Raw genomic sequence first — 27,241 nt, 5'->3', positions numbered from 1 at the left:
TACAATAAAAGAAGTTAGTGGAAAAGTAGTATTTGTTTTACAAGAAATCATATTTACAGAAAGGAATATTGCAATAAATATTGAACAAGATTGTTTCCTGAAAAGTAATTTTCTCCCTCTGTTCCCTTCCTCATTTCTGTCCCTTCCCCTTCTTTTCCTAATTCCTTACCCTTTAGTCATGACCTTGGACAAACTACTTTTAAAGCCTCTGATTGCTCATCAATGAAAAGGGTTTAATTTTAACCTATTAGATTGACAGACTTCAGTGAAATATATCATGCAGTACAGTGTCTAAAACATAGGAAGTACTTAGAAAAAGGCAGCCGAGTAGAAAGGGACAATTTTAAAAGACTATGCCTCACTTTATGCATTTATATTGAATTTCTGATCAAGGAAATTCAGATTTGATAGTTACTTCCTTGAAAATACATAAGGCCTTGATAGAAAATGGGAAGGACTAAGTTACACAATTGTGGAGAAAAAAATAGTTGGCCTCAGTAGTTAAAAAAACAATGGGAGAGAGGCCGGGCAACGTGGCTCATGCCTATAATTCCAGTGCTTTTGGAGACCAAGTAGGGAGAACACCTTGAGGCCAGGAGTTCAAAGTTACAGTGAGCTATGGTTATACGACTGCATTCCAGCCTGGGCGACAGAGCGAGACCCTCTTTCTTTTGTTTGTTTTTAGAATTAGGTTCTTGCTTTGTCGCCCATGTTGGAGTGCAGAGGCACTCATAGCTCACTGTGGCCTTGAACTCTTGGACTTAATCCATCCTCCTGTCTCAGCCACACATGTAGTACGTTACTAGACCTGGCTGTTCATTTTATTGTTTTTATGTATATGGGTCTTGCTGTGTTGTCTCGTCTGTTCTCAAGCTCCTGGTCTCAAGTGATCCTCCCACCTCAGCCTCCTGAAGTGTTGGAATTACAGGCATGAGCCACTGCACCTGGCCCCTGTCTCTTAAAAAAAAAAAAAAAAAAGACACCACTTGTCAAGGATGCTGGGAAGTTGGCCAGTGCATCATTCTGATGGTAATGTTAATTAGAATGTGTGTTTGGACAGCAATTTGGCACTAGGTATAGAGACCTTGATGTATCCTAAACATTTTTAAGTTATTTCAACAAAGATTTATGTTCATAGCTAAGATAATTATTCAAGGTGTTCACATGGCCCTCTGCACAAGGGGTGCCACACCTGTGGGTATATCAGGCATGAGATAGACATGTCACATTTGAGAAGATTGTCTGGTGAATGGAGCGATTCTGGGCCTTCTGGCCACATCTTGGAGCCAGGAGTTCAAGGTTACAGCAAGTTGCCTCGTACATAAACCCATACTGGCACCTATGGCATGCCAGGACTCTGGAGAGCTCCTGTGAGGACACTCTGTCCATGCAAGTGGTTACAGCATGGTCTTGTCCAGACTGAGCTCCAGACTCCAGGCATCCCCTGAGGTGATTCCTTTCGCTTACTTGCCCACCACTCCAGTCTGACAGAAACTGATCTGGTAGTCTCATTTGAGAAATTTGGGGCAAGGGTGCCTGGCACTGGCTTAGGTATGTTTTTGTGCCTTAATGTTCAGGGATTATGTTTGTCAGTAGGCAAGAGTGTGACCCTTGTGTGCAGGGACATGTGTGTGCACAGCCAGGGTGTTTGCTTGCTGGGGTTCTTAAACCCCAACCCAGGCAGAGCTATATTGTGTAGTTGAGGTTGTGTAATAAAGTAATAGTTCATAAACATTTTTATATTAGACTGGGATAACTTTTTCTAATCTCACAAAGTCTTTATGTGCTTATGGAAGTCTTGGGCATAGCATTGTTTATAAGAGCAAAAGTTAGAAAAACCTGAATATCCAACAGTGAGAAAATGCTTGAAAAAATGTGGTTTAACCATATGATGAGTTGGTATGTAAAGACTAAAAGTGGCATTTTGGCAGAGTTTTTAATCATGTGAAAATATTGCTCATGATATCAATGATAAAAAGCAGTACAAATACAAAGAAATGGTGTTAAATCATATAAAAATATACGTGAAAGAAATTAGAATAAATTGTTAAAGCTTGGGTTGTGGGATTATAGGTAGTGGTGCTTGTTTCTTTCCACTTTATGTATTTTTTATAGTGAATATGTTTTACCCTTATAATAAAGGGGAAAATAAAGGTTGTAATAAGTTTTTAGACTACAAAAATCAAGTCATGTTCTGAAAACCTGGCATTACCTAGGCAACCATTACTGGCAATTTACTTTTCCCTGGAGGTAATTTTAAAAAAAGGTTTAGAGATAATGAGAAATGTTGGTATTTCAGATCTTCTGGAGCATGGGTTTACAACAGAGATTAAGATTTTCTTGGCCAGGCATGGTCCAGGCTGATACCTGTGATCCCAGCACTTTGGGAGGCTGAGACGGGAGGATTGTTTGAGGCCAGGAGTTCGAGACTAACCTGGTCAACATAGCAAGACCCCCATCTCTATTTTATTTAGAAATGTTTTTTAAAAATCTTTATAAAAAAGAATGTATTGATATTGTATTAATATTTAGTATTAATATTTGCACAATATCAAGATTTATATGTATCATATATGCCTTGATATTTGTTTTTATATAGAAAATGTAGTTCTAGGTATATCAAGGTGGGAGACTCTTAATGTAACCATTGTACTTCTTCTGATCAAACTATTTTGTGGTAGTAAGCATGGTGTAGGATGACATAGAGGAAGCCTCAGGCGTTTGAGTTCTGGTGCGTGTTAGACATGGTTTTCTTAAGAGTACTAAACTTGAGATTTAGTGCCAGTAGAGAGAGACACATTATTGTAATTTTAATATTAAATACAAAAGGTAATGACCATGTTCAGCAAAACTAGCAGTTCCATTAATCTATACACTTTGAGTTCATTTTTGCTCTTTTACAAAGGAAAAGGATGCATCGATAACCTAATTTAAATAAGTGGAAATCTGCATTTTACAAATAAAGCATGCTCAAATAACTTAATTTAAATAATTAGAAATACAACCCAAGTCTATCTCATTTCAGAACCAGTTCTCTAAACCATTTTACTATATTTGCTTTTTATTATTAGGGAGTATACATTTTTTTCATAATTTATTGTTTTGCCTCCCTGTTACAAATTATCAAGTTATTTTTTTCTGTTGTCTTCATGTGATTTATAAACACTCCCATGAACTATTTTAAGACATTTTGTTATCCTTTATCTTTAATTTTTACATGATTGATCTTTCCATTTTAAATTTCTTATAGTGCTTTATATTTTAGCATGTTATTCCTCCAAAGATAAGTAAGATTCTTTGTTCTATTTTCTGAGATTTAGTTTTGAGAAATTAAACTTGAATTCATGTGTAATGTATAGTTTGAGAAGTGTCTATCTTAGTTTTCCGTGGAGTTATTTCAACACCATTTAGTTATGTATTTATTTTTTGAACAGAGTCTCATTCTGTCACCCAGGCTGGCGTGTAATGGTGTGATTTCAGCTCACTGCAGTCTCTGCCTCCCAGGTTCAGGCAATTCTTGTGCCTCAGCTTCCCGAGTAGCTGAGATTACAGGCATGCACCACCATGCCTAGTTGATTTTTGTATTTTTAGTAGACACAGGGCTTCGCCATGTTGACCAGGCTGGTCTCAAACTCCTGACCTTAGGTGATCCACCCACCTTGTCCTCCCAAAGTGCTGGGCTTATAGGCATGAGCCACTGCACAAGGCCAGCAGTGAGATTTATGTACCATCATATGAAATACTACAAAGCTATAAACATGGTTGACAGAATGGTCTGAAGTCATAACTCATGTCTTGCTGGAGGCAAGTAAATTTTAGCACTTAACTTGAAGCTCTAGGTTTGTAGATTTTAGGTGCCTGGATTGTCCAATTTAAATATTAGTTAATATTTACTACTTGTGACCTGATACTTGATTTCTAAGGATGAATACAGTTACAAGTGTTTTATTGTGTCTTGATTTATTAATTAAAATTTTATTTTAGTAGATTAATAATTATTTATTAATTGAATTAATAATTGAATTTTCCCTCATGGTTTTATGCAAAGTAGCCCTGTTTTTTCTGCTATTGTTTATAAAAGTGGTCAGTCAAGCCACTTGTTTTGTTTATTTCTGGGTGCCTGCAGTGGGCCTTAGGGAAGGAAGTTTTATCTTTGGCAGAAAAAGCAAAAAAGTGTTTATTCATTTTACTTCTGGTAATACTGATCCAAGGCAAGCTTTTGAGGAAAACTAGAGTGGTTAGGCTTTGAACGTGACTCCTGTTTGTGAACTAACTCATAGAGAAAAGTGAAAAATTGTAATCCCAGCACTTTGGGAGCCGAGGCGGGCAGATCACGATATCAGGAGATCGAGACCATCCTGGCTAACACGGTGAAACCCCGTCTCTACTAAAAATACAAAAAATTAGCCAGGAATGATGGCGGGCGCCTGTACTCCCAGCCACTTTGGAGGCTGAGACAGGAGAATGGTGTGAACCCGAGAGGCGGAGCTTACAGTGAACTGAGATCGCCCCACTGCACTCCAGCCTGGGTGACAGAGTGAGACTCCGTCTCAAAATAAATAAATTATTAAATAAAATAATAAATTGTAGACAACGTGAAGTTCTACAGCAGAAGTCTCAAACTGATGGCTATTCCACGTATAGCCCTTAGACGGTTTCATTTGGCCTATTAAGTGTGTCTGACTTATTTCATTAGTTGCTCATGTGTAAGATCTGTTTCACATGGATATTGAGCTCTGGATCACCTGTATTTTTAGCATGGCATGTTGACAACAGTGGCACCATTTAGATAAACACACCTGTTTGTTTGCCTGGTTAACACTTACCTAAGATGGCCCCAGCCAGCCAACTCCATATACATTTTTGCAACCTCTCTTCTAGTTTCTTGAATATGAAGTAGTAGTAGATCTGATAATACTCAGGCAACAGAATCTTCCGCCTTGAGTTAGTAGGAAATAGTAGGCACAAGGATTTTAGGTAGTGAGAGTTTGGGTGGAATATGGGGTGTGCAAGAAAGTGTAGTCTTAATTAAGAAGGAACATCCAGTGAGGTAGGATGAAAAGGGATTATGGTATCATGGAAATCAAGTGTATTGACCTAGTTGCACCCACAAAGCAGAAACTGAGACTGGTGCTTTCTTACAGGTAATCATTTGCATACCTGTTAGCAAGAAACAGAAGTTGAAGGACTGGAACAAGTGAACTAGGAAAGAGGGAACGCCAATCCAAGGGTGCGTTATTGAGCTGCTCACTTTTGTGAGCACCTGGGGCTTGATCCTGAGGAAGCCCTCTGAGAAAGCAATATGCCTTTTGCTGGGAAGAAGGTGGTATTTATTTGCTAGATCCCATCTCTCATTGGTCAAGGGTTGCCCATGGTGTTAACACCTTCAAATTTTCAGGTTTGTTTATGTCTCTGGATAACTGAAGAATTCCTGTAGACATCTATTGCAAAGCCCCAGAGCAGAAAGTGAACCACAGATAGTACAGTCAGGAGGAGGTACCTCAGCTAGAGTGAAAACATGAGGCTTTTTCCTGATAGAGTGATCCACACCTTCTTCTCCAAGGGGTTAATGTCTTTATTTGCTTCTTATAACCTTATTTGCACAGTTATACTCATTCTGAAGATTCCATTTTTCCTAAAATTGTGTGTTTGAAATAGTAAAACCAAGCCTGGCATGGTGGCTCATGCCTGTAATTCCAGCACTTTGGGAGGCCAAAGCAGGAAACTCACTTGAGCACCAGGAATTGGAGATCATCCTGGACAAAATAGCGAGACCCTCTCTCTACAGAAATGAATGAATGAATGAATCAATGAGTGAAGTAATAAAACCAATCCTAGAGAGGGCTTTGTGGTTCACTTGAATTTTGCCAGATGTGTCCCTGGCAAATAATAGGTTATTGTCATGGAATAAGGATTTTAGTACCTTGAGTAAAACTGATTATTAATACATTGAAACTGAATGAACTTAAACTGTGATAAGAATATATAAATATGCCTCTTTTGATAGTTGTAGGCCCCTGCTCTAAGACTAAAGAGGAATTACTAACTTTCCTTTTCTTACCCTTTGTTTCATAAGCTATGATGAGATTTGTGTACTTGTCTTCATACACTTTGTACTCTCTGAGTATATTGACAGTGACAACTGGGTTGTCTTAACCTATTGTTGTTTTCAGGGCTTAATATGATGCCTTACTCTAAATAGGTCCTCCATAAGTGGTGGTTGAGTTAATCCAAGGAAGTAAATAAATATATGTGTGTATGTATAAAATGTGCATGTGCATGATGGCATTTGTGAACTTCAGAGTTAACTGTAATAAAAACTTGTTTTAAAATATAATAATATTTTAGACTGTCTTCCTTTTTTTTCTTTCTTTAAACAGATAGAAGGACAAGGACAGAATCACCAGCACTGGCTGAAGGTAAATATGTCTTTGGGGGAAATGATTATTCAAATGTATGATTTCAATAAAAGCTTGTACTAACTACATATAATTTAAGGGAAATGTTCTATACACAATATTGAGGTACTAAAAATGTTGTTAGGAAATATTGATTGGTTAGTTTTTGACTTAGAATAGGACCTGGTGGGGAAAATGTAAATTAATTAGAACTTTTTTTTAACAGCTTTCTTTCAGTAGGAGAGGTATGTGTTTTCCTTTGAATTAAGTCATTTTAGCTATCACCAGTATAGTTGATCAAGAAAGTTCTAAGCCATAATTTTAGTAGTTTAAAGTATATGTATGTACATATATATTTTTTTTCATTGAAAACAGAAGGGAAGACACTTTACACATAATCTTAAGAATTCTATCCATTATTAGTTTTGGTCCTTTTTTAAAAAAAAATTTTTTAGAAGCAAAGAATCGTTACCATAAAAGGTAGTTGCTGTTAAAGGGTCCTGAGTACTTAAACATTTGTAATTCTGCAATTGTTTTAATTATAACAAGTTATTAAGTATTCAAAACGTAATTTTTTTTTTACAGACAGAGTTTGTGTTCTTAAGTGAAAATGACTGGCTTAAAATCTCTTTCCGTGTTCTTCTTAGTTATAAACAGAGTATATTTTTTCAAAACTAGCTCATCAGGCCAGTCGTGGTGGCTCACCTGAGCCTGGGGTGTCCAGGTTGCAGTGAGCCATGATTGCATCACTGTACTGTAACCTGGGCAACAGAGCCAGACCCTGTCTCAAAAAACAAAAACAAGGGTGGGCACGGTGGCTCAAGCCCGTAATCCCAGCACTTTGGGAGACCAAGGTGGATGGATTACCTACCTGAGGTCAGGAGTTAAGAGACCAGCCTGGCCCACAGCCTGGGCAACAGAATGAGACTCTGTGTCAGAAAACAAAAACAATAAAAACAAAAATCCAGCCCATCATTTTGTTAGAGCTGGTACAACAGTTACTACTATGACAGTCCTTCAGAATTGTTATCACCTTGCTTACTCTGTATTTTACAGATCAGAGGTTCTTAATGAGTATTTTTTGTGCCAAGGACCTCTTTGGCAATCTTATGAAGCCTATGAATCCTGCCTCAGAATAATGATTCTAATAATGATTCATGATTGTATGAAGTAAACTACATAGGATTAAGAAGGAAACATTACATTGAAAAGCCATTAACAAATAGTAATATGTGTGCTTCTTACATAAATATGTTTCTCATGTTAGAGAATAAGCATTAGGAGTAAATATACTGTATATCATAATTTTAAGTAGATGTTGTATGCAAAAATTGTAATATGAAAATACCCATGGTTTCTATTAATGACAAATTCATAGGTTTTCTAATACTACTGTGGTTTGTTAGTTATATTCTTGATCGAAGGAATTGTTAATTTTTGTATAGAGTTTAGTGAAAAGGTTCCCATCCATATTCACAGGTCCCTGAATTCTCTATGGACCCCCATATTAAGAACCTCAGTTAGTGAAAATTCAGCTAGACCTTTCTGCATCATACTTCAGTAAGTGTAGTTTTTCATGTTCTATATAACTAATCTTAAAGAAGTAGTCACAGGCTGGGCACGGTGGCTCATGCCTGTAATCCTAGCACTTTGGGAGGCCAAGGCAGGTGGATTGAGGTCAGGAGTTTGAGACCAGTCTGGCCAACATGGTGAAACCCTGTGTCTACTCAAAATACAAAAATCAGCCAGGTATGGTCGCACCTGCCTGTTATCCCAGCTACTCAGGAGGCTGAGGCATGAGAATCACTTGAACCAGGAAGGTTGCAGTGAGTGAAGATCTCACCACTGACTCCAGCCTAGGGGACAGAGCTAGACTCTGTCTCTCAAAAAAAAAAAAAAAAAAAAAAAGTATCCTAATGGTGTAGGCTAGAAGTTTGTGAAATAGCTTTGAAGAAGCTTCTATTTGCTGGTCCATAATAACAGAAACAACAAATTTTGTGGAGAAAGGGAGTAGAAAATAAATGTTGAGCCTTGGCGAGTGCCTGCCTTCAAAGAACATGAAGTAAATATGTAAAAAACAAATATCAGGGCTGGGCGCGTGGTGGCACATGCCTGTAATTCCAGCACTTTGGGAGGCCGAGGTGGGTGGATCACTAGAGGCCAGGAGTTCGAGACTAGCCTGGCCCACATGGTGAAATCCCATCTCTACTAAAAATACAAAAATTAGCCAGGCATGGTTTTGCGCACCTGTAATCCCAGCTACCCAGGAGGCTGAAGCACGAGAACCACTTGAGCCCGGGAGGCAGAGGTTGCCATGAGCTTAGATCATGCCATTGCACTCCAGCCCAGGCGATAGAGTGGGACCTTGTCTCAAAAAAACCGTCTTCCCAAAGCCCAAATATCAGTATGAGACACCAAAATTTTAAGAAGAGAAATGCCATCATTGCCATAGGAAGGATACAAATAGTAGTGCTCTGATAATTGTGTTCTGAAAACAAGAAAAAGGTAGAGACTTACAGAAAGTCACCAACTGTTTTGCAGTTCCATCAGTAGTATAAGCTTTATGGTGGTAAGTGTCAGCCTGATCTAGAAAGAGGCTGGAATGATGTCCCTGAATCCCAGTGTTTGCCCAGCAGCTAATTGAATGGCAGGTCTGTTGAAGTTTGATTAATGGCAAAAACAGCATTAACAATCATTTTAAAGGGGACATAGTGGGGAACCTGATTTTCATTTTTGTTTCCTTCATTGTGGTGGTACTTGATTATTTTGATGTGATCTGGCCCTGATGCCGTGTTTTAAAGAGGTTCTCAAAAGCTGCACTGCCAGAGTCAGTGGATTAAGCCCCACATTTTTACTCATTTGCTGCTTTGTCCAAGTCAACAAGTTTCTCTAGTCTTTATTTCCCTTCTTTCATAAAATTAGGGAGTTTAGCTCATTCAAGTCATTTCACAAACCCTTTAGTCTGGGCTCAGATTTTCTATCCTTTGTCATCCCCTTTCTCCATTTCTTTTCTCCGTTTTTTCTCCCAGCAACTTTAGACATGTGGTAGTGAAAGTCTTCAGAATCAAAATGGAGTTACTAATGTTAAGGAAACCCAGGGAAGCTGTGTACAGAGCCAAGGAAGGCTGTGAAGAGTGTTCTCACACTCATATGCCTGATAATGAAGGAGACTACAAAAACCATATCCTTACACAAAGGCCATCACCACCTTACACAAAATAATACTTCTGCGAGGACATCTGCCCAGCATCTGCCTGTTCAATCTCCAACTAGTGTCACCCTTGTTACTGATCTTTGTAGCTAAGGATATTTATTTCAAAACTATTATATAACCCTTGTTTTTCCTTTGAAACCTTTGTCTTCCTTTACCTCCCTAAATATGTATGGCATAGTTTACTATGTCATGCATATTCCTATTGCAATGCTCTGTTCTGAAATAAACATCTTTTCTTTGTTTTACTCTCTTTCTGTTATTTAGGTTGACAGTAAAAATTCAAAGTGGTTTAGTGATTTGGACTTTGATTTATATAAACATTTCCTTTTTATGTGCTTTGTGAAACTGAAAGCTGTAATAATGGCATACTTAATTCAAAAAATTTGCATAAGCACATATTGTATTTGGTCCTAATAATGACCTCATTTCATTTACAATTAGCTTATTCCACAGTATTAAAAAAACATAGGTTTCTTCCTATTTTGTATAAATCAGCCTTTAGAATAAAATGAACCAGCTTTTACAAAATTATTTACAAAGGTATCTGGCCTTGTCATTTGTCATTTGAAAATAATTATGGGACCTGCTTTTTAAATTTACCGAGTGGGATCTCTTTCTGCTGTAAAATTTTACTTCTTTCTGAAGTAAAATTGTATTTTAAAAAAACGATATAATGAAAGGCCAGTCACAGTTGTTCATGCCTGTAATCCCAGCACTTTGGAGGCAGAGGTGGGTAGATCGATCGCCTGAGGTGTCAGGAGTTCGAGATCAGCCTGGTCAACATGGCAAAACTCGGTCTCTATTAAAAATACAAAAATTAGCCAGGCGTGGTGGCACATGCCTGTAATCGCAGCTACTCAGGAGGCTGAGGCACGAGAATCACTTGATTTGGGAGGCAGAGGTTGCAGTGAGCCGAGATCGTGCCACTGCACTCCAGCCTGGGGGACAGAGTGAGACTCCAAAAAAAAAAAAAAAGCAAAGCAAAAATGTATATATTCAGTTATAGTTACCACCTCCTTGGCAACATCAGAATGTAAATGAATGACCTCTGCTGGACTCTTTAGCACTGTAAGAGATACTGATTTATTAATGTAGAAAATTATTCAAGTATATATCTTTAAAATTCTGTTACTAAGAGAAGAAAAATATGTTTTTGTATTCTATTTGGTTATGATAAGCCTGGAGGAGATACATTTAAGATAATGATTTTAATTTTAGTTCTGTTAAATTAAGTTGAAGAACCAGGAAAACATTTGTGCCCTTCTGTAATTTCACTTGCATTCAATTCCGTTAGTGTACAAGGCTAGAACAGAAAGACCTGACAAACTGTAGAAAACTATTTAAGAACATTTCTTAACATCTGTCTTCTTTTCCTGATAAGCATACTTTTTTCTTTTTAAAATTTATTTTACTTTTAGCTTCTGTGTCCAACCATCCATAACATACGTACTGCTTTTCTTAAAAAAGTTTTTTTCCAGTGAAATTTTTTTTCTAACTTAGAAGTTTTAGTACTAATTTCTTTTAGGAACACTTGAAATTTTTCTTAATTGTTTTTGGATGAATTGTATGTGCCACAGTAAGCGTTCATTTATTGACCTAACATTAGCACTAACGTCACGCAAAGCCCTCTGCGGGTACTTGGAAACAGAAGTTAAGATCACACTCAGGGAAAAAAGTTTCCACTGCCCTTGGTTCTTTAGCCTATAATGTTTAACAAGGTATTTGTGATGAGTATTCCCTTAAAAAAAAAAAAAAAAAAAAAAAAAAACTTAAAAAAAAGTTTTAGATGGGGGCCGGGCACAGTGGCTCATGCCTGTAATTCCAGCACCTCGGGAGGCCGAGGCGGGTAGATCACCTGGTAAGGAGCTCAAGACCAGCCTGGTCAATATAGAGAAAACACATCTCTACTAAAAATGCAAAAATCACCTGGGCGTGGTGGCAAATGCCTGTAATTCCAGCTGCTTGGGAGGCTGAGGCAGGAGAATCACTTAAACTTAGGAGGCAGACATTGCAGTGAGCCAAGATTGCGCCACTGCATTCCAGCCTGGGCAACAAGAGCGAAACTCTGTCTCAAAAAATACAAATTTAGATGGAGTTTCGCTATGTTGCCCAGGCTGGTCTTGAACTCCTGGGCTCAAGCAATCCTCACCCACCTTAGCCTCCCAAAGTGCTGGGATTATAGGCATTAGCCACCCACCATGCCTGTCCCTACCTAGAAAATCATTTCTGAACTCTACTTAGAGGCTAAATTCTTGGTTGACATTACTAGATAGGAGATGTCTTGTTTGTAACTTTGCAAATGTGAACATTCATGATCTGATGGGTAACTTTTCTTTTGACCTCATTTGTCTGTTGTTTTAAGATACTTCATATATTTAATGGTTTGTTAAATAGCACAGGGATTGTGTTCAGTTTATTTCTAGGAGGCCAAAGAGAATTTAAACCAAGGAGAAGTTAACAAATGGGTGAATTTCAGTTTAATACAAGGATTGTATGGTTTTCGAGGGTAGAATTCATGTCTTAATTGTGCTTATTCAGTCATTGGCTTAAGTTTCTACAAATTTTTCTAAAAATTGACCAAAGTCTAAAATTTAAGTCATGCAGAGTATTTAAGCAATGGTGAGATGGCTACTTCGTGTGGATATGTTGTAGAATAGATTCATACTAAGGTTAAATAGTCAAGGGTGAGTCTTCCATTTGACTGTGAACTGTCCCTTCCTGGTCTGAGATTCTCTTGTTTATTGGGAATGGGATATAAAGCCATTCTGCCTGTTGTCTTTCGCTCTTCACGGTGACTGTAGTGTTGAGAAGAGCCCCTAGTCAATCCCAGAAATTAAGGGATACTTAACTTCAGAGAATACCTTATCTTTTAACTCAAATTATGAGAGAAAGCAGAACAATTTTTAAGAATCTCTAATCTATTTCAGTCATAGTGAGGTGACTAGGAATGACACTTTACTTCTATATGCCAAATTCTGGCAGATTTCCTTTCGATTGTAGGCCTCCTGTTTCCCGCCCTTTCTCCTTTTCCTGTGAAATCTCCGAGGAGAAGAAAGAATGATGGACAGTTTATCCTTTCACTGCCACAGGGCCTGTTTCCTTGGCAGTCGGTCCTTAAGTTCCTTGCTCTTTTGCAGCTGTTTGGTGACTGAAAGAGGCACCAGAGACTCTCACTCTGGGGAGGTGGGTGGCATGTTTATAAGTAATGGATGAGAATGTCTCTATAGCCCTTAGTTATTCTCTGTGCAAAAACAGAAAACTAAAATTGCTGCTTCTGAAGATGACTGTTGGTCATCAAGATTTTTAAGGATTTGTGCTCACATTGTGATAATGCATAAGAACTTGAGAAACACCATTGGAGATTAGTTCAGAGGTGGTAAAGAGTATTGTGGGAAAATATCATTGCTGCCTAGGCTAGCTTTAATGTTTTAGCAATAAACCTTTGCCTGTTAACCTTGTCCTTGATTTTCTTGATGTTTATAGAGCTTATATTTGAATTATCCCTTCGTAGGTAAGACCAAGGGATTATAAACTTACTCCCTAATTTATTAAGTTACACTTTGTTTCATTTGACCTAAACCTACTCTATGGGATGCCCTTAGTTTACGTATTTTCTTTTTGGATAAATAAGCTGCTTTTTACTTGAATTGTTCATTATTCATTAATTTGACAAATATATATTGAATACCGGCTGTGTGATGGAATGTCTGTTAGAGGCTAGAGTTTAAAAAATGAAACAGATGTAGACTTCTTAAATGTTTGGAAGAACTTTCCTATAAAACTCATTGAATAACTGACACATTGTATTGTTTATAAATAGTCCCAAATAATAGAAAAAGTCTATGTATAAAAATAGGCTTGACAGCAAAACCAGACAAGAACAGAGAAGAAAACTACCGGTCAGTCTTACAAAATAATCAAGGTGAAATGTTAGCAAAACCAAATCTAGGAATATATTTTTTTTAAATGACCAAATAAACCAGGCACAGTGGCTCACGCCTGTAATTGTAGCACCTTGGGAGGCTGAGGTAGGAGGTTTGCTTGAGCCTAGGAGTTCAAGACCAGCCTGGGCAACAGAGCAAGACCCTGTTTCAAATTTATTTATTCACCCTCATTCATTTATTCATAAATAAATAACCAACCAAGTAGACTTGATCTCAGGAATGCAAGAATGGTTTAGCAATAGAAAATGAATTTATGTAATCTGTCATATTCATAGATTAAATGACAAAATGATTGAAATTATAGAGATGGCAATTATATATTTAATGCAAAATCAAATCAAAATCCCATCAGAATTTTTTGTAGAATTTGACAATCACATGAGTGAATAAAAGGGCAAGAATAAGGCAATTTTGAAGAATTTTTATTTAAACAGTACGCACAGACCATGAAGATGAAAAACTGGACTGTTACGAAAAACACCATAAAGAAAGTTAAGATATGTTAGAGCCTAGGAGAAAGTATCTGCCTTGTATATAAGCATTAAAAGGTTGATATCCAAGATTTCTAAAGCTGCCAGGTGTGATGGCTCATGCCTGTAATGCCAACACTTTAGGAGGCCAGGGTGGGGGAGGATTGCTTAAGGCCATGAATTTGAGACCAGCCTGGGCAACACAATGAGATCCTGTCTCCACGAAAAAACAAACAGCAACAATATTCCCCGCACGCCCCTCCCCCCCCACACAAATTAGCCGAGCGTGATGACACGGGCATGTAGTCCCAGCCACTCAGGAGGCAGAGGTGGGAGGATGGATTGAGCCAGGGTGGTCGAGGTCGCAGTGAGCCATGAGCACACCACCATGCTCCAGCCTGGGCGACAAAGCAAGACCCTATCTCAATAATAATAATAAATATATATATATGTATTTTTTTTTTTCTAAAACTCAGTTTGAAAAAAGAAAGAGTGGTATGACAGTTGAAGTTAAGTTAGGAAAACTTACCACTCTGGACATTTCAAACAATTTAATATAGAAGATTGGTTACAAAGATACTAGAAAAGCTGGAAGAGCAAAAGGAACAAGGGAGAGAACAGAGTAGCAAAAATAAAATAAGAAATTGTGATACTGCTTTTGCCAGAGACAAGCTGCTGCCACCACTAGGCCGGAACCTACAGGCTGCACCTGTCCCTAATTAGGGTATTGGATACTATTCACACTCTTCCTACAACAACTACTAGCCTGTTCTAATCAGTAACTTCTCTCTTCCTCCTGTCTTCTCGCCCTCCAGTGCCTCCTGTTGACATAATCTAACAGGAACCCAGCTGGCAAAGATGTCTGGGAAATGTTATTTGAATTCTCAGCCCCAGCAGTGCAGAAAGGTAGGAGTGGGGCTGAGAAACAACAGAAAAATAAAGACCATAGGTGGCAGAGGAAATGCATATACACTTCACAGATGACCCATAAACATATGATACAAAAAGGTGCATATGTTTACTGATAAAAAATGACAAATTTAAACATCAGAGACATTTCAGACTCCAAATATTAAACTTGAGGTTTTGGAGGACACGAAATTGGAACTCTTTCTACCTGTGGAACAGAATTGATGGATGTACTTGGGAGAGCAATTTAGCACCATATAAAGTTACAGTTGCCTTTTCATTTTCAGATAGCTGTCCTATAGGACTCTTGTACGTGAGCTTAAGTATATATAGTGTGTGTATGGAGGTGTAAAGCATAACTGTTAATATTTAAAAGTGGAAAACAATCTCATCATTCAGTAGAGGAGTGAATAAACTGGTTTCTTTGAATAATCGAATAGTATGTAATAGCTAAAATGAATGAATATTAATAATTTTTAAAAACCATTGAGTGAGAAAATCGAGTTTTCAAAGACTATGCATAGTATATCATGTATGCAAATTGAAAAGCAGAACAATACTGTATTGTTTATGATGAATATATAACTTTGGAGTAAAAAAATCTTAAAATATGTTTGGCAGGAAAACCATGCTAGAAAAAAAAAAAGACCTACTGTGATGACTCATGCCTATAATCCCAACACTTGGAGAGTCTGAGGTGGAAGGATCGGTTAAGGCCAGGAGTTCAAGACCAGCCTGGGCAAATAGGGAGAATCCATCTCTATCTAATAATTTTTTTAAAAAAAGATACTAAGAGAGAGGAGGGGAGGGGAGGAAAGTTGATTGAAAGAGGTTGGTAGGTCAACTGCACACATAGAAAAGTAGCCCATCTAAAGCAACTGGTTGCCAAATTGTTATAGCTTTAATCTGGGTGACAAGACTGTGAATAGTGTTTTTTTATTTTGTTTGTTTGTTTTGTATTTTATGTTGGAATTACTTCCTAATTTAAATAAATAGCAAACAAGAAAGAAGAATCAGCCCCTCTGGGAAGCTTTTATTTACTTTACCAAAACTGGGTTAGGTATTCCGTTTTCTGTGTATTCAGAATGCCCTTTGCTTGTTTCTTTATGAAAGTATACCCACACTTGCTTGTCTGGTCTCTTCCACTTATCTGTGAATTCCTCAGCACCAGATATTCAATATTCATCATAGCCATTGGCAGACAGGTGCTAAGTAAACGTTGTTTGATTTAAAACAACTACTACCACTGATACTGTAAAAGCTAAATATATGGAAGTATCTGAGGCTTTATAATGAAACATTTAAAAAAACTGATCATCCATGTATTGTAGCATGTGTGTTAGAAAGAGGTAGGCACCTGAATCCATTCTGAGCTTTTTTCTTGGGCATCTTTCAGTAAGACATACATGTTCTCTCAACATCAATGGCTTTACATTTTTGAACATTTAAAATTACTGATTCATACAAGAGTGTGCATACTTCATTTGTAAATTGTGAAGCCTAAAAATAAGACTCCCACGAATCCACCACTAATTGAGGAACTAGAATAATTCTCAGGTCTTTAAAGTTGCCCAATCCTATGATCGTCTCCCCCTATAAATAACTAGTATCTTTAATATGGTGTTTGATTTAATTGTATTATATTGTGTACAGTTTTCCGATAGCATTATAATTCACTTATTCATTTTTATTGCATGTAGCTGCAGTTAATTTGTTTGCACAGTATTACAGTTCATTGTGTGAATATTGCACATGAACTTCAGAAGGAATATCAGACTGATTTCCCAAACTTGTCATAGTAGTTTACTCTTCCACCCGATTGTGCCCATTGCTCTTGCATTTTACATCAGCCTAGTATAATTTTGAAATATATAATGAAACTTTTCTGAAATATTTCCATTTCTAGTCATTGAAACTATTGACGTATATTTATTTTACAGAATGATGTATAAAGAAAGCCATAGTTAAAAGCAGAACGCTACTCCACATACACAAAAAAAGTATAACAATTTTGGTAATTAAATGTGACAGTGGACTTGTGTGACTAGGCTTTTCTTTTGAGATGACATGAAATAAAATTTATTTTACGTTCATAGATTTTAAAATAATGTATGCAAAATGAATTCAGAATACTGTATTTGTCTAATGATAACGTATTTTCAAGAGAAACTATCATAGTAAGTCTTTACAAAATAGGTCATTTTGAGTTGTTGTTTTGCATATTTCCATCATATTCCATTCCAGAAACTTCTGTATTACTTGCCTTGAGCCTTTGTAGTAGCCCTTCTACATACTTTTTGTCTGTGCTTGATGCAAGCCATTGTAACAGGATGTGTTTCTGTGCTTTCATGGTCTAAATATGTGGCTCTGACAGTAATTTGCATTGGTGATTAAACTCTTCTTTTTCCTATCTCCTGTTATACAGAAGGTTTTTTAACTTTTAATGCCTGGAATCATGGAAGAATGGCAGTAATCTTTGAATCAGACTCAAAGATACCATGACAATCTGATCTAATAACTATTTTATTGTGTTTCACTTCCATGTAAGGAACAGTATTAGTCTCCTAATTTATTATATCCATTGCACATGGCCCAACAGAAATAGGTGAAATAGGATTTTTCATTCTATAATATGAAGTCTAAGTGTATCCATCCACTAGATGTCAGCATTAGGCAAGATGCAGTGGAATGGATATAGAATAATAGCCAGAAGCTCAGTAAGAGATTTAGTCTAACAAGTAAACTGACTTGCATAAAGTCACACATTTTATGATAGGAGTAGAAATCAAGCCTCCCAATTTTTATTCCTTTGTTATATCACATTTCTTTAAGTCAAGTGACTTAACTGCATGTAATTTGGTAGCCAAAATTAAAATATATGGATCTTAACATTTGCTAGGGCTTCATGGGGAGATTTTAGTACTACTATGTTGATATTAATACTGGCACCCAGGAATACCTGAATCCTGTTGTACTGATCTCTCTGTCTCTTCCTTTACATTTCACAAAAGAAGGAGAATCAAAGGATCACTTTATTAATAGCTAAACTAGTACTTGATAGCAGTGAGTTAGATAGTGTTAGTAAGGTTAAGGATTAAGCTGTTCTGTAGAACTTCCCTGATATCAAATTCCAACCAGGAAAGCAGAAATCATTTTAAAATGAGGAATTTTAATATATGTATTTAGTTCACAAGTGTTGGAAACCTGAGCCAAAAGAGACTGCTGAGGTAACTTAGATATTAATAGAAACCACAAGAAAACAGCAATTACTTTTAGGGCTCAGGGAACAAAAGAGAAGAGAGGGATTTGGGAGAATTTAGGAGCTTGAAGGAAGAACCCCATAGGCCTGGAGTCTCAGACCTTTGAAGGGGGCCACATAATGCACTGCTGCTGGGAGTTCCACAGGAAGCTAGAGCTTGGAGCCCTAGCTATCTTACCACTGGAAGAAACTATGACGGGACTTCAAAGGTCCCTTTTGTTTTTCTTCTTCCCACCTTTTCATTCCTTTTGGTGATATTTGCTTGCTTCCTGTCTCCTCTCCTCCCTTCTCCTCTTTTCTCCTCTCTTCTTCTTCTCCTCTCCTCTTCATTTTTTTCTTTTTTTATTTTATCTTTTTTGGGACAGTCTCACTCTGTTGCAGAGTGTAGGGTGCAGTGGTGCAATCTTGACTCACTGCAGCCTCTGCCTCCTGCATTCAAAAGATTCTCATGCCACAGCCTCCCTAGTAGCTGGGACTACAGGTATGTGCCACCACGCCTGGATGCTTTTTGTATTTTTAGTAGAGATGGAGTTTTGCCATACTGGCCAGGCTCGTCTCAAACTCCTGACCTGAAGTAATCTCATCACCTCGGCCTCCCAAAGTACTGGGATTACAGGCGTGAGCCACCGCGCCTGGCCTGCTTTCAAGTGATGGTACAGTTTCTTAGAATCAGTTCAGTAAGCAGACTTTGGGCAATATTTGATGAGGGTGGTGCCTTGAATATTTTCAGAAGGGTTACTGGGATTATTGATATGATTTATATCTAAAAAACAGCGTACATACCTTAATTTATAAATACTTTATTGATAAAAATGCTGACAATTATCTGAGCCGTCATTCAGTGAGTCTTAACCTTTTTGCTGGTGGAGGGTCTTGCCTGGATGTTAATGGCTGCAGACTGATCAAGGTAGTAGTTGCTGAAGGTTGGGTGGCTGTGCAATTTCTTAAAATAAGACAACAATGAGGTTTGCCACATCAGTTGACTCTTCCAGGAAAGATTTCTCTGTAGCGTGTGATACTGTTGGGTAACATTTCAACCACAATACAACTTTCAAAATTGGAGGCAGTACTTTCAGACCTTGCCAGTGCTTATCAGCTGTGTTGATGTAATACTCATTTTAACAGTCTAAACAACACCTTCAGAGTAGATTTCATCTCAAGAAACCATTTTTGGCTGGGCGTAATGGCTCGCACCTGTAATCCTAGCACTTTGGGAGGCCGAGGTGGGTGGATTGCCTGAGCTCAGGAGTTTGAGACCAGCCTGGGCAACATGGTGAAACCCCATCTCTACAAAAATACAAAAAATCAGCTAGCTGTGGTGGCTTGCACCTGTAGTCTCAGCTACTCAGTACGTTTAGGCACGAGAATTGCTTGAACCCGGGAGCTGAGGTTGCAGTGAGCCAAGATCGTGCCGCTGCACTCCAGCCTGGGTGACAAAGTGAAACTCTGTCTCAAAAAAAAAAAAAAGGAAAGAAACCATTTTCTTTGCTTACCCACAAGAAGCAACTCCTCATCCACTCAAATTTTTATCATAAGATTGCAGCAATTCAGTCACATCTTAAAGGCCCTTCTAAGATGAACTTCTACGCTAGTTTCTTGGTATTTCCACCACATGTACCATTCCTTTCTCCACTGAAGTCTTGAATCCCCCTCACAGTCATCCGTGAGAGTTAGAATCAACTTCTTTCAAACTCCTGTTGATATTTGACCCCTTCCCATGAATCACAAAGGTTCTTAATGGTATCTAGAATGGTGAATCCTTTCCAGAAGACTTTCAGTTTCCTTCCTCAGATCCATCAGAAGAATCCGTATCTGTGACAGGTTTAGCTTTAAGAAATGTGTTTCTTAAATAATAAGACTTAAGAGTCAGAATTACTCTGTGATCCATCAGCTGCAGAGTGCATATTGTGTTAGCAGCATGAAAACAACATTAATCTCCTTATACATCTCCATTAGAGTTCTTGGGTGAGTGGGTGCATTGTCAGTGTTCGTTGAAATGAGCATTTTTTTTCTAAGGAGTAGGTCTCAATAGTGGGCTTAGAATATTGTGTACACTATGCTGTAAACAGATGTGCTGTCATCTAGGCTTTGTTGTTCCATTTAGAGACCGCAGGCAGAGTGGATGTAGTATAATTCTTAAGGGTCCTAGGATTTTGTTTTTATTTTTATTTTGAGACGGAGTCTTGCTCTGTTGCCTATGGAATGCAGTGGTGTGATCTTGGCTCATTGCAACCTCTGCCTCCCAGTTGAAGCAGTTCTCCTGCCTCAGCCTCCCAAGTAGCTGGGATTACAGGTGGCTGCCATCCTGTCCAGCTAATTTTTGTATTTTTAGTAGAGATGGGGTTTCACCATGTTGGCCAGGCTGGTCTCAAACTCCTGACCTCAGGTGATCTGCCTACCTCGGCCTCCCAAAGTGCTGGGATTACAGGCGTGAGCCACTGTGTGCGGCTTCTCTATTTTTAATCATGTATTTTTTCAGCTAATACTTATGAATACCAGCTACATCCCAGGCATTGTTCTAAGTGCTCAGGATAGAGAGTGTACAAAACAAAACCCCTGCCTAGTCAGAGGAAGACAGAGTAAATAGATAAGAGTAATAGGAGTGTGTGTTAGATGGTACAAACCATCAATTTGGGAACGGGATAGAGAGGAGGATGGAAGGGGCATTTATAGAAGGATAGGTAGCTCAAGGATTCTCTCTGAAGAGGTGAGGCCTTACTGAGCAGCAGAAACTGCAAACAGGCTTTTGTGGTTAGATGTGCATGTGTGCAGTGGAGAGTGAAGGGAGGTGAGGCCAGAGTGTGTCAGGGGCAGATTATGTAAGATTTTGTAGGACCCCTGTATTAGTTTGTTCTCACATTGCTATAAAGAACTACCTGAGACTGGGTAATTTCTAAAGAAAAGAGGTTTGATTGGCTCATGGTTCTGCAAGCTGTATAGAAAGCATGGCTGGGGAGGTCTCAGGAAACTTTGAATGGCAGAAGGCAAAGAGGAAGGCAGCATGTCTTACATGGCCAGAGCAGGAGGAAGAGCGATGGGGAGGTGCCCCACCCTTTAAAAGAACCAGACCTCATTAGAACTCACTATCACAACAGCAGCAAGGGGAGGAAGTCCACTCCCATGATCCATTCTCCTCCCAGCAGGCTCCTTCTCCAGCACTAGAGATTATAACTCGACATGAGATTTGGGCAGGGACGCAAATTCAAACCATATCATTCTGTTCCTGGTTCCTCCCAAATCTCATGACCTTCTCACATTACAAAATATAATCAGCCCTTCTCAGTAGTCCCCCAACTCTTAACTCATTTCAGCATTAACTCAGAAGTCCACAGTCCAGAGTCTCACCTGAGGTGAGACAAGGCCCTTCCACCTATGAGTCTTTAAAATCAAAATGAAGTTAGTTACTTCCAAGATACAATGAGGGTACAGGCATTGTTTAAATACTCCCCTTCCAAAAGGGAGGAATAGGCCAAAACAAAGGGGCTTTAAGCCTCATGCATATCTGAAACCTGGCAGGGCAGTTGTTCAATCTTAAAGCTCCAGAATAATCTCCTTTGATTCCATGTGTCACATCCAGGCCACACTGATGTAAGGGGCGGGTTCCTAAGGCCTTGTACAGCTCTGCCCCTCTTGCTCTGCAGGGCTCACCTCCCATGGCTGCTCTCAAGGGCTGGCGTTGAGTGTCTGTGGCTTTTCCAGGTGCATGGTTCGAGCTGTTGTTGGATCTACCATTCTGGGGTCTGGAGCACGGGTGGCCCCCTTCTCGCAACTATGGTAGGCAGTGCTTTGGTGAGGACTCCAACCCTACATTTCCCCAGTGCACTGCCTTAGGAGAGGTTCTCCATGAGGACTCTGCCCCTGCAGTGTACTTCTGCCTGAACATCCAGGCATGTCCATACATCCTGTGAAATCTAGGCGGAGACTCCCAAGCCTCAACACTTCTTGCTGTCTGCACAACTGCAGGCCTGACACCCATGGAAGCTGCCAAGGCTTATGGCTTGTACCTGCCTGAACAGCAGCTTGAGACATAATCTAGGGCCCTTTTAGCCATGGCTGGAACTGGAGTGGCTGGGATGTAGGGAGCAGTGTCCCCAGGGCAGCCAGGCCCTGGGCCTGGCCTGTGAAACCATTCTACCCGCCTAGACCTCTGAGTCTGTGATGGGAGGGGCTGCCACAAAGGTCTCTGAGATGCCTTCGAGGCATTTTTCCCCATTGTCTTTGATTTGTCACTGAATTTAGGTGGAGACACAAATTTGAATCATATCAACCTGGTAAGGGATTTGGATTTTATTCTGAGTGTGTTAGTGAGTCATTGCATGGCTTTGAGTAGAGAAAGGATGATTTCTATGTTTAAAAGAGTGCTTTGCCTCTTATATGTGGAAGAGATTATAGGAGGAGGCTGGGGTGGAAACAGGGAGACGACCAACCCTGGCAAGAAGTGAGGGTGGCAAGAAGTAGGGAGGTGTGGCAGTTGGGGAGGTGAGACGAGCTGCCCTTTAAGCTAGTGATAAAAGTGTGTTGAGGAGGATGAGGGGAGTGTCAGGGCAGATGCTCCTGACAGGCAAGGTAAGGTGTGAGGGCGGAGTATTGACATTGGAATTAGCAAGATGGAAGTTACCTGATGGCCTTCCCATCCCACCAAAACCTGATGCAGTTTTGGTGGTGTGGGATGGGGATAAAAGCCACATTGCAAGGGGTTTAACAGAGAATGAAAGGAGAGAAATAAAAGAAGCTGAGTGTTAGACTATTCCTTTTGAGGAATTTTGCTGCAAAGAGAAGCAAGGGAATAGGGTGGGAGCTGGTGAGGGAAATAGAATCAAGGTACATTTCTGTTTAAGATGGAAGAAATAAATGTATGTATGCCAAACAGAAGGGTACTGAAAAGAAAAACTGAAGTAGGAAGGAAACTCAAGACAATATATTGTTCAGAATGTCAAATTTTGAATAAAGTGTTTTCAGGAAGGCGTGGGTGATTAACTGGGTCAAGAGCTGCTAGTTCAGTAAGTTGAAGTGTGAGAATTGTCCTTTACATTTAGCCAAATGCAAGTTTTGGTGACCTTGACAGGGACAGCTTTATTGTAGTGGGCATAAAAGCCAAACTGGAATGAGTTGAAAGAATAGAAGTTTGAAAAGTGGAAAGAAACAGCTATCAACAGTTCATTTGACAAGTCTTTCTATAAAGAGGACAAGAAAGATGATGTTGTAGTAGAGGGAACATGAAGTCCTTGAGGAGACAAAGGCAAGTGGGAGTAGTGCCCCAGAGGAAAGGTTGTCCTTCAGGAAACAGGTACAGAGGGTGGGTGTGTGGTTACTAAAGAGAGGGTGGTAGAAAAGATAGATGCTTCTGTGTTTTGTGTGTGAAAAATACAGTGAGGTCATTTCCTGCAAGTGAGAATGGAGGATGGGTTGTTGGGGTTTTGTGGTTTTCTTCTTCTTCTTCTTCTTTTTTTTTTTTTTGAAGAGATCATGAGGAAGGTAAGAATTTTTTAAATGTGTGGAATAATCACCTGGGAAAGTGGGAGAGGAGATTGAGTGAGGTAGTAAACTGAGGGTGCACTTCAGGTTGGTGGTAATATGTTAAAAGCAGCAGCTTTCAGCAACAGGCAGTTTTGCCTCCCAGGGGACATTTGACAATGTCTGGAGGCGTTATTGGTTGTCACAGCTGAGAGCAGGGGTGATAAGAGGTATCTAGTGGGCAGAGGCCCAGAATATTGCTAAACAAACCTACAAGGCACTAGACAGTCCCTCAAAGAATAGTACAGTTAAAATGTTAGTATTGCTGAGTTTAAGAAACCCTGATTTAAAGTGAAGCTGGTCAGTGTGTTTGTTACTTTTCTTTCCTCCCCCTCCTTCTCACTGGCCACTCACAAATCTTTAATACGTTTATAAGCTGGATGTGAGGAAAACTGACACTAAACAATTAAGACAAAATCAGATTGTGATAAATATGCTTAAGAAATAAATTGGGTGAAGCAGTAGGTAGAAGATTATCACTGGTGGAAGCTGCAGCTGGTGCAACTCCTTTGAAGAGGTTGGCAGAGAAAAGCCTCTTCAAAGAGAAACCTTTTGAGATGAGCCCTGAAGGATGGAAAGAAGCCAGTCATGGAAAAATCTTTGGGACTAGCATTCTAGGAAGAGGAGACAAAATTAAAACGTACCTTGAGGAGGAAAAAGTAAGTGAAGTAATAACATCTCTTAGGAAGTTTCCGGAAAGATAGAGGAAGTATTATAGTAATGGTAGGGTATAGTTGTTTCTATTGGCTACTATTCTGTAAGGAAACTTCTTTTCAAATGTTTTATGGGAAAATGGTCTAATGTATTTAAGTGCCTTTTGTTAGCTTAAAAATACATTCCACAGACTACCGGCCAGGAAGGGCGTGTTCCTTTCCAGATAAGTTGTCAATGTGGAAACAAATGTCTAATGTAAGGGCTCATAGTAAAAAAAATTCCACCAGAAATAGGACAACTCTTGAGGTAAACCATGTCTAGTTTCTATGTATTAAATTTGTGTTAAATTTATTTTTAGCTTATTTAGTAAATACAATATTTAGTTTAAATCTAAAGATTACAATAGAAAATAATTTGAAAGAGGATTCTTTAGCTTTTCCCTTCTAAATTCAGATAGTAAGACTTAGTTTATTATTCTAAGTGATAATGTTTGTTACCTCTAAAATATATTAATAGTGTTTTGGGTTAGTTTTTATATAGTCTGCTTTAAAATCTTAAATCCGGCTGGGCATGGTGGCTCACACCTGTAATCCCAGCACTTTGGGAGGCCGAGGCGGGTGGATCACCTGAGGCTGGGAGTTCAAGACCAACCTGACAAACACGGAGAAACCCTGTCTCTACTAAAAATACAAAATTAGCCGGGTGTGGTGGTGCATGCCTGTAATCCCGGTTACTCGAGAGGCTGAGGCAGGAGAATCACTTGAACCTGGGAGGCGGAGGTTGCAGTGAGCCAAGAACGTACCATTGCACTCCAGTCTGGGCAACAAGAGTGAAACCCTGTCTCAAAAAAAAGTCTTAAATCCTTTGGTATCTTTCATATCAAATGTATTTATTCATCCAAAACTTAGAAATCTTACTAGTCTCCTTTAGATGGCAGAAATCCAGCTCAACAGCTAAAAGGGATATTGGTTTAAAAAAACTAGGGTATCTTAAAACCAGAGGAAAATCAAGCAACTAGACTGAAAGAAGTGACAGCTGGAACTCAGGAATGAATGGAAATTAATGACTCCAGGACACTTTCTGAGACTTTGCACTGTAATATTGGTTCATTCTCTTGTGACAGACTGCCATCCTCTGTGGCAGGAAGTATGACTGCCACATCCGCCCACGCCTCACATTCCATAAGTTCTGCTGCTGGGAACAGAGCCTGTCGTTAGGTTTCTCTGACAGCTGCAAGAGTAATAGTAAATAAACTGCCAGGTATGGAGCTAAATGTGGTGCTTATTTTAACCCATTTAATGATTTTAGGAACCCTCTGAGGTGAATATTATTAATATGCACCTTTTACACATGAGAAAACTGAGGAATGGAGAAGTTAAAAAACACTTGACTAAAGTCACAAAGCTTGGAAGTGGCAGAGCTGGGTTTCAGACCCAGGCAGTCTGGTCCCACCTAAGCTGATGATTAACCACTGTCATATTAGTTGAAAACAGTCACAGTGAGAGGACAGGAGGGTTTGTTTGTTTGTTTGTTTGTTTGTTTGTTTGTTTGATTTTTGGCCAGGTTAAAATATAGCAAGATAGGGTTATGGTTTTAATTTTTTGTTTATTCTTATAAAGGATAGGAGAACCGATAATGTTATAATGGGACTGTTTTTAGAGCTTTGAAAATTGCATGAGTTTTTGTTCAAAGTGACATTGTGATATGTGCTGCCTATGTAGCATCTGTCCTGTGTGCTATGTGGTAGAGCGAAGTTTTGCACTGGACAACAGTTGTTGTAGTGATCCTCAGTCGGGTGATGTTGCCCCTAGGAGACATTTGGCAGTGTCTAGAGACATTTTTAATTGTCACAGCTTGTATGGGGGGTAGCTACTGGTATCTAGTGGATTGAAACCCAAGATGCTGCTGTATTTCCTGCAATGTGAGACAGACTTCAATAACAGAAGAACTCCTCAGCCCAAAATGTTAATAGTGCTGAGACTGAGAAACACTGTGTTAGATAAACTGAGCCATTTCCTTTTATTTATTTATTTATTTATTTTTTTGAGAGGGAATCTAGCTCTGTTGCCTAGGCTAGAGTGTGCAGTGATGTGATCTTGGCTCCATGCATCCGCCACCTCCTTTAGTAGAGACGGGGTTTCACTGTGTTGGCCAGGCTGGTCTCAAACTCCTGACCTCGTGATCTGCCCACCTTGGTCTCCCGAAGTGCTGAGATTACAAGCATGAGCCACCGTGCCCAACCAACTGAGCCATTTTCAAACTAAGTGTCTGTGTATGGGATAAATAGGCAAGAAATTCTCAATCCTTATGAGAGTAAGTAGGTCAGGACGAAGTCTGATGTAGTGGTCATACTCCCAAGTATGAGGAGGGGAGGATCACATTAGCCTTGAGTGCCTGGAAAGAAGAACCATATACAGAGGAAGAAGTTTACAGAAGGAGCTGTAGGAAAATGGAGCAGACATACCTGGCTAGTTCCAAAATTTTTCCCAAGGTTGGACTGTGTGCATACAGGTAAAAAGGTAAGGAAGCCTAATCTCCCTCTTCTCCATGCATACCTGATGATGGTTTCCTGTTAATAGAACTAATTTTAGGACAACATTTCAGCAATATTCTTGACAAATATGGGCATTGTTCTAATTTATGACATTGGAATGTATTGATAAGGACTCAGGTTTATATTAAAAGAAATAGAGCCATTATTACTTTTAAAAGGTTATTTTGTGATATTTAGGTTTCAATTACAGCAACAGCCAATATTTATTAAATGTTTTCTGTATGCCAGACACTAAGCTGAGTCAGTGCTTAATCTCATTTAACACTCATAATAGGAATTTAAGATAGTTACTAAAATTACCTGCATTTTACCAATCAAGAAATGA

The 27,241-nt window shown here is 39.1% G+C and overlaps 1 protein-coding gene across 32 annotated transcripts in view; it reads left to right on the top strand.

Moving 5' to 3' along the window:
* CYRIB (CYFIP related Rac1 interactor B) overlaps positions 1–27,241 on the top strand; it is a 172,286-nt gene that overhangs the window by 105,536 nt on the left and 39,509 nt on the right. For 17 of the 32 annotated variants that reach the window (XM_038000144.2, XM_038000126.2, XM_038000139.2 and 14 more), the window contains 2 exons: positions 5,145–5,230; positions 6,381–6,419. The exons of 1 other annotated variant lie outside the window; for it this stretch is intronic. Coding sequence is in view for 1 of the 31 variants with exons in the window: in XM_038000122.2 (XP_037856050.1) it covers positions 6,381–6,419 (39 nt within the window). In the remaining 30 variants the exon portion in view is untranslated. Of the gene's footprint in view, positions 1–5,144; positions 5,231–6,380; positions 6,420–7,877; positions 7,959–27,241 lie in introns of all 32 variants that reach the window. 14 more of the 32 variants (XM_038000122.2, XM_038000146.2, XM_038000132.2 and 11 more) reach the window with 3 other exon arrangements.

This window comes from Chlorocebus sabaeus, chromosome 8 (assembly GCF_047675955.1).
Source record: "Chlorocebus sabaeus isolate Y175 chromosome 8, mChlSab1.0.hap1, whole genome shotgun sequence".
Taxonomy (NCBI): Eukaryota; Metazoa; Chordata; class Mammalia; order Primates; family Cercopithecidae; genus Chlorocebus; species Chlorocebus sabaeus.
This window is presented reverse-complemented; position numbering and strand designations above follow the sequence as displayed.